General features: G+C 51.4%; 1 protein-coding gene and 1 pseudogene across 2 annotated transcripts; both read right to left on the bottom strand.

Moving 5' to 3' along the window:
- Window positions 1-285: 285 nt before the first annotated feature.
- On the bottom strand, window positions 286-3,791 carry LOC144328322 (uncharacterized; annotated as a pseudogene). Its single transcript, XR_013393501.1, has 6 exons — window positions 3,594-3,791; window positions 3,381-3,485; window positions 3,157-3,262; window positions 2,848-2,910; window positions 2,160-2,601; window positions 286-800 (listed from the first exon to the last, which is right to left on the bottom strand). The product of XR_013393501.1 is annotated as an uncharacterized LOC144328322 (transcript).
- Window positions 3,792-4,188: 397 nt separating this feature from the next.
- LOC144328288 (uncharacterized) lies at window positions 4,189-5,211 on the bottom strand. The gene is made up of 4 exons (XM_077930934.1): window positions 5,174-5,211; window positions 4,882-5,022; window positions 4,636-4,750; window positions 4,189-4,368 (listed from the first exon to the last, which is right to left on the bottom strand). The coding sequence occupies exons 1-4, from the start codon at window positions 5,209-5,211 to the stop codon at window positions 4,189-4,191; spliced, it is 474 nt and encodes a 157-aa protein (XP_077787060.1).
- Between the last annotated feature and the right edge of the window lie 2,280 nt (window positions 5,212-7,491).

The following is a 7,491-nucleotide window of genomic DNA, read 5'->3' as shown; positions in this document are numbered from 1 at the left end:
TCTTTAAAGTCACACATACTGTAAAGAGCAGTTCAAAAATTGAAGGGAAAATAAATTAACTTTATAAACATGACAGAAAAACATTTAAAAATCAACAAAGTGTACAGTACATTTTCTAAGACTCTGGGGGACCACTCGAAGAAGGCTCCTCTTCCACTCTTTGCTTCTTGCTCAAGAACCTGTCCATAGTCTGCTGCTTCATCCGCCTTTTCAGCACCTCCCTGAAAGGAGAAATGACCCTTGTATCAAAAAAGTTCCCAACGTCATGTGCCACGTGCACTCCTCCAGAACAGCTGGGTGGTTCTTCACGATCCTGGTGACTCCCTTGGCTGCATCAGTCGCCAGGATCTTCTCCCTCATCTTCAGGATGGTCCCGATGGTTGATGGATTCCTCCCGTACTCCCTGGCGATGTCCGTCACACGCATTCCGCCGTCGTGCTTCCGGATGATCTCCTTCTTCATTTCCAGCGTCACCTTCTCCTTCTTCCTCTCGCCGGCCACCGCAGCAGCAGTCTTCTTGGGTCCCATGGCAGCACAGCTCTTACCTTCGTAAACTCAGAAAAAAAGAAAAAAATCAGTGATGTGCTTCAAATCCAAAAAATTCAAAAGCACCCAGCCACCCACCACACAGAAATTAAAACCCAGAACCAAGGCCTTGAATCCCAAACACCCCAACCCAAAATCCAAAATCCAAAACCCCCCCAAAAAGTTTTAAAAGTTTAACTTGCCAAATGGATGCAAGAGAAGTTCTGGAAAAGCTTCAACAATCAATCACCGAAGTCTTCAGAAACCTCAAATGGCTGCAAAATAAGTTTTGGAAAAGCTTCAAAAATCACCAATGTCTTCAAAAACCTCAACTGCTCCCACAGACACCCACCCACCCACCACACAGAAATTGCAAACCCCTCCCCAACTGCTCCCCCAGCCCCTCCCCAACTGCTGCAAACTCCTCCCCAACTGCTCCCCCTGCCCCTCCCCAACTGTTCCCCCACCCAGACAAAAAAAAATTTCAAAAAATAACAACATGGCCCAATGGTCCCAGATTCCTGCAGAAACCTCCCCAACCGTTCCCCCAGCCAGCCAGCACTCAGAAATTCAAACTCAGAAAAAAAAATTTGAAAAAAAACAACAACATGGCCCAATGGTCACAGAAAATCATAAAAATTCCCAAAAAAGCCCCACAAGCTCCCAGATTCCTGCAGAAACCTCTCCAACTGTTCCCCCAGCCAGCCAGCACTCAGAAATTCAAACTCAGAAAAATTTTCAAAAAAAAACAACCTGGCCCAATGGTCACAGAAAATCATAAAAATTCCAAAAAAAGCCCCACAAGCTCCCAGATTATCGCAAAACCCCCCCACAACACCAAGTCCTTGAATCCCAAACACCCCAACCCAAAATCCAAAACCCCCCAAAAAAGTTTTAAAAGTTTAACTTACCAAATGGTAAGTTTTGGAAAAGCTTCAAAAGTGAGCAAAGTCTGAGAAAAGGCTACCAAACCACGTGCTAACAGTTGCTCCTCAAAGTCAAGTCGCAACTGCAGCTGTTCAAGCTAAGCACCCTTTGTTTTAACGGTTTTTAGACAAAGGAAACAAAGTCGCGAGACGTTTTCGTCTTGCGAAGCAAGCCCATAGGGAAAATCGTCTTGCGAGGCAACTCGAAAACGGAAAAACCTTTCGTCTAGCGAGTTTTTTGTCTTGTGAGGCATTCGTCTTGCGAGGTACCACTGTATATGATTTTAAAAGTCCTTATGCACTGCCACTTTGTTGTATGTTAGGTAGGCGTGCCATCCAAACCTCGTATTCCAACCTTCTAAATCTAATATATCAGCCTTCTTCAAGAAGGTGGGGTTGTTTTAAATGGTTGTTAAATGTGTTACGTTGATTTAGATTTTGTATTTGTGGGCTGGAGTGTTGTTTCAGGGCTCTTGTATTGTTTATTAGTGTGCATACATTGGTCTTGTGGCTATTTTTAGTATGTTTTTATTTAATTTATATTATGTTCTGATATTTTTATTATGAATTTTATGCAGTGATTATTCTTATTATTTATTTTGTGCTTCGTATACTTGGTGTTGTGAACCACCCTGAGATTCAAAATCAATAAAATCAACAATCAAAAACAACATCAACAAGAAACACAACAACAAAAAGGTTTCCTACCGCTGTGTACGGAGGGTCGTGAGGGCAGCACCACTCCTCTTGGTCGATCCTGGTGGCGTTGATGTTCCTGGCGCTGGTCCAGACTGGATCCTGCGGAGAGCAGAAGATGGTATCTCTGCAGCACAACTCTGGTGTCCACGTTGCCTTGGCCTGGCGCTACTCCGGATGTTCTGTCAGGAGGAGAAAGGGGCTCGTTGAGAAACGTCCCATCCAAACAGCCCACCAGATGTCCCAATAGCCCACCAGATGCCTCACTCACCTGGCATGCAGCTCAGGAAGTCCTTCGGGTAAGGTTCCCTGTGAACGCAGTGGAGCAGCCTCCTCAAAAAGCGCTGGACCCTGCCTTTCTTCCGATGTCTATAGGCCCGCTGCATGATGTTCAGGCAGCTCCTCCCTGTCTGCCTAAGCTCTTCTTCCTCGTGCTGCTGCATCTCTTCCAGCCCTGAGTGGCAAGGGAGAAAGGTTGAGCAAGGTGAAGATACACAGGAAAAGAGCCACCCATCAACAATATGAAAACAGCCGTCAGCTGTGTTTGTGTGTCAGAGAGAGCAGTGAAGTCACATTCCAATTCTCTTTGCATGTTCATCTTGTGGCACCTCTGCCTGAACATACATCTGGGAATTTGCCTTCCCCTGAAGACCTTTCTCAGCAGAAGCATCCCTCCCTGCCCTCCGTACGTCTCACTCACATGTTCCATAGGATGCCATGTCTTGATTGCGGATGAAACTGGCATCCCGGAAAGCCAGATGACCTAGAGAGAGAGAGAGGGCAAGAAAAGGGACGTCATCTGGGTGCAAAGCAAGCGGAGACAGAGGCAGCTTGGCAGGAGGACAGGTATGCTCTAGAGGCCTCCACCCTCACGGAGCACTCAGAGCAAGATCTGGGCACAGATGGAGGCCTACCTAGCAGGTGGCCTGGGGACATGTCCATCCTCCCTGCCATTGTTACCAAGACGTTTCTGTCCCTCCCTACCAGGGAAGAACGTTGCTTGACTTACCCAGAAGCAGAGCTGCCACCCTGGAGACTGCTGGCAGCCTGTTGGCAGACGGCTGCGTACATGATAAGGCAGCACTCCGAAGGATGCCCTTGCTGAAGGTCTTGCTCTGTGGGCAAAGACAAAGGAGAAGTGGCATCAGAGAGGCTTGAGAGCGCAGCAGAAGAGCCTTGCACTCCCAAAGACATGCCTGGGCAAAGCTGCCAACAAAGGCAGAGGGACCTTACCAGATGCTTGGCAGCCTGGTGGAGAGCAAAGTGGAGGCTAAATTTGTTGGAATGAGCCCACCACTTGACTTCTGGGGCTAGATGGGAAAGAGCCTTCCTTGCGGCCTGCAACACAAGAAGAGAAGAGGGTTACAAATTGCGGGACATAGTCTCGGAAGCTCCTGAGAACAATCCCTCCCTCCTACTGCATAAGTCCACCTCTTTGGCCCTCACCTTGGCCACTTCAAGGTCCTCGTCTTCGAGGTGAATGAGGACCACAACCAGTTCGTGAATGGCTTCCTTTTCTGTTGTTGTAATGGGAAGTCTTTGGTCTCTCGCCCAGCCCCGAAGCAGCCCCAGATGTTCGATGGCTGATGCCCGGACGGAGGCTTCCTCCTATAGGCAGAAAATATCAGAGGTTGTGTTTCTCATCAGATCACTTTCCAGAGGAACACCCTCCTGAAGCCAGAACATCTCCGCTGCATGCCAGTCTAAACCCCACCCTTCCTCTTCCAAAGCATTCCTCCTCCATTGGGTGTGGTGTCATGTTTCCCCTCATACTCACATGGGCAGCCAGGCCGCAGTAGGTTGCCGCCAGCTTCTCCAGGTCTTCCTCTCCCAGCTCCCTGGAATGGTAGGCTTGGTCTACCAGCTCTATCAACTCTGGGAGGACATCAGCTTCTACATAAAAGAGGGAATCCCTCAGGAAGAGCCGCAGAAGCGCAGGGTCCTACACAAAAGAGAGAATCTTTTCAAAGGTCTGAAAGGCCTCATGCCTTTTAGCACAGGCCCTTCAGTATTGTGCCAGGGAAAGAGTGCTGGGCCATGATTAGAATCGAGATCTGTACCCCCCCTTCCTCTGAGCATCACTTGCCATGCCAGAGTCCAGAAGCAGGGATATCCCTCTGACGCTGAGCTTCCGGACTTCCAGGCAGTCGTATTCCAGCCAGGTGAGGAGCTGCTCCAGTGTATCTTCACAGGGATAGACCTCCAGACGGCAGCTGAGCAGCTAAAGAGGCCCAAAGAGAAAGAAACCCTTCAGGGATAAGAGGCTGAGGCAGGTTCTCCTTTTGCCCACCATTTGCAATTCTGCACAGAGCAAGCCCACTGAAGTGAATGGACCAAAGTTTGCCATGTACATCAAATCCAATGGGTCTACTCTGAGGAGCACTAAAACAGGCAACAGTCCTTAGGCTCAAAGTAGCCCAACACTCGGCAGAAACCAAGCCAGGGCCTCCTTGCTGCACCCATTTCCTCCCGCGTCAGTCCCCCTCACCTCGATGTAGATAGCTGCCGCGACTTGTGGCATCCCGGCAAAATCCTGGTCCTCGAGAGCAGCGATGATGCTTTCCACCATGGGAGGGATCCACCAGCTTCGCTTTCCGACGGCTCTGAAATGGAGAAGGAGATCTTGGTAAGGAAGGGAAAGACACCGCAGGAAGCAAACGGGCACAGTCCGATCCTGTGCCTTCAGCTCCATTTGCCAGGCCACTGGGGAAGGTCACCGCGTTCTTCCTCTTACCTCACCATGGCAGACAACCCCTGGCTGAAAGTCTCCCGGCAGAAAAGTTGGTCGACGATGGCCGCCTCCACTTGCTCTCCAGTGGTGCCAAGAAGGAGGTGCAGAACTTCCTTAGCCCCTCTGGAACCAAAGCAAGGCCAGTTTTACCAGGAGGGTCATTGGCACACACTCACATTCCTTCCCCAGCAGCCGCCTGAAGGAGAGCCTCCCTTGGAAAACCAAGCTGGACTGGAAACCCCCCGAGGCTGAAGGGGAAAGGACTCCATTGGTCCCTTTGCAACACACTACTCACCCGAGGAATTCCTGATAGTAGTGGAAGTTTACAACCATCCCCAGGAGAGCAATCAGCAGCTGTGGGAAGTTCTGGCGCACAGCTGCCTTGTAGTCCTCCATCCTGAGGATGGCGTGCAACAGGCTGCTGAGATGTTGCTGGAAGAGAGAGGGGTGCAAGTCACTTTCTCTGCTTTTCTGCAGAATACAGGAACCCCTCGATATTACCCTGGGAAGAAGGAAGCCAGGAAGCAGGTGGTTGGTCCTTACCACTTGGGTGGCAGATTCCGCCAAGGGGCTTTGGTCAAGCTGCTCGGCCATGAGATGGATCAGCTTTTCTGGATCGGCCGATGGTAAAACCTCCTTCCATATTCTCTCGCAGTCTCTGTGAATGCAAAAACAAGAGCAATGGTCAGATTCAAGTCTTCTGCTTGCTGCCATGCTCCAGAGAGAGGAAATGGCAGCAAGGGCTTTCTGAGCAAGCCCTGCAGCTTGCCAACCTCCCCCTTAGCCCAGTAGAACCTGGAGGGCTCCTTACCCGAAGGGAAACTGGAGGAGATATTGCACCACTTTGTCCAGGTGGTGGTGCGCCAAGATGGAGAAAGCGAAGACGGCCATGTTCCTGCCTTGCACTGTAGGCCCCTGGCTGATCCTATAGAAGGCCTCCAGCAGCACCTTCACCTGTCAGAGAAAAGGAGAGGGTTGCTTGGAGAGTACAAGGAAGCGGGGCTGTCTCCATCCCTCATTGAAAGAGGGACCCTTGACCTGTGCCACCACAGCCTCTTCCTTCCAAGGTACCACTCAGGGTCCTGGGGAGTATTGGACCCAGGCAGCTCCAGGGCGCCAGTTCCCCTCTCCATTGTGGGCCAAGAGAAGAAGCTTGGCAGTCTGCTCCCAGAAGGAGGAGGGTTCCCCATCCCTGAACCCATGTTTCTCAGGACCCTTGGCTGAGCTTCTTGTCCTGACGTTGCCAGGCCCCTCTCAACTAACATGTGTCCTGGCCACCCAATGGCATGAGGTTGCCTCCCCTACACCAAGCAGAGAATCTTCTTCTCTCCTACCTTTCCAGATGCCTTACCTCCACTTTTGTGCCGCCAAACTGCTTGATGAAATCTAGCAGCAGGTGGGAGATGTCCAAGGGGTCGAAGCTGCTCTCAAGAACCAGGTCTCTGGCCAGGAAGCACATGGCCTCCAAGAGCTGCTCCGCAGGGAGAAAGGCGCCAAAGACCTGAAGCGAGAGAGGAAGGTCAGAGATGCCCACAGGGCAGGGCTGGGGAGCAGAAAGCCCAGGTGCTGCCTCTGCAGAACCCAGAACATGTGGCTTGAGATACAGCGACTTACCGTGGCAAGAGAGTAACAGTTATTCACGAACAGCCCAGGAACCGGTCCTCCGGTGGATTCGAGGACCTCCTCAGCTCCGATGATGAGCATTTGGTTCCTTAACGTTCCTGCCAGTGTCTCTGCAAAGGAAAGCCAAAGGGTTAGTTTGGGTCTTGCTCACCCCACCCCATGCTGGGATGCATTCTTCCAGTCTTACCTTTGTTGCACCGCAGGATGGGCAGAAGATGGCAGAGAGCCTCTGCTGCCCGCTGCCTGCTCTCCGGGTCCGGATCCAATGCACAAAGGCAGGAAATCGCCACCAGTTGGCCATAGGAGCATGCATGAATCACTGCCGATGGCTGAGAAGAAACCCAGAGAAGGGACTGATCACCATTTTCCCCTATAACATTTTTATTCCAAACATTCCAAAACATTTAGCATCCTAAACCTAAACCCTCTTTTCCTAATCTTTGCTTTTTTCTTCTTTTCTCAGCCATTTTACTCACTATGGCCCAGCTCTGTTCTCCAAATTGAGTATGTGCTGGGATGCCTGGTCGTCCCTTGGGCACCTTGCAGGATGGGCCTAGAAGCAGCAGCCGGAAGGCCTTGACAGCCCTGCATGGTTGCAATGCTTCCCTTCAGTAAAGCCACTTCTGAGCTGGAGAGGAGGTGGGGTTGCGGGCTTCATGCCCTCCCCCCACGTACTCGGGGCTGGCTTGCAGCCCCCGCGAGAGCAGGGAATCCTCGGGCGCGTCATCTCCCTTGCCAGCCAATCGGCTGGCCCGGGAGGCGTGGCCAGCGCTATTTAGGGCCGGCGCGGCTGAGGATTTCCCTCTTTCTCCCAGCGCCCCAGCTGCTCCGGTTTCCCCACCCTTTAGGTTTGGCTCTTTGACATTGCTATGGACTTCGGTTGGTCGCCGTCAAGGGGCCTGGCAGGAATTTTTTCCACTTGGCAAATTGGCACCAGCCATTTGGCTTTTTGCAGATGAGTGGGGGGGGGTGGAGGAAGCGCCATCACCT

The sequence above is a fragment of the Podarcis muralis genome, chromosome 7, assembly GCF_964188315.1.
Source record: "Podarcis muralis chromosome 7, rPodMur119.hap1.1, whole genome shotgun sequence".
In the NCBI taxonomy this organism is placed as follows: Eukaryota; Metazoa; Chordata; class Lepidosauria; order Squamata; family Lacertidae; genus Podarcis; species Podarcis muralis.
Note: the sequence above shows the minus strand (reverse complement) of the source record. Positions and strands in the feature narration are given on the sequence as shown.

Bases quoted from the DNA above. Each gene is read 5' to 3' on its own strand.
- LOC144328288 (XM_077930934.1), bottom strand. From the start codon at position 5,211: ATGGTTGTAAACTTCCACTACTATCAGGAATTCCTCGG. The intron at 4,751-4,881 runs GTAAGAGGAAGA...TCTCCATTTCAG, and splicing joins GGGTTGTCTGCCATGGTGAG to AGCCGTCGGAAAGCGAAGCT. The intron at 4,369-4,635 runs GTGAGGGGGACT...GGGCCTCTTTAG, and splicing joins CGGCAGCTATCTACATCGAG to CTGCTCAGCTGCCGTCTGGA.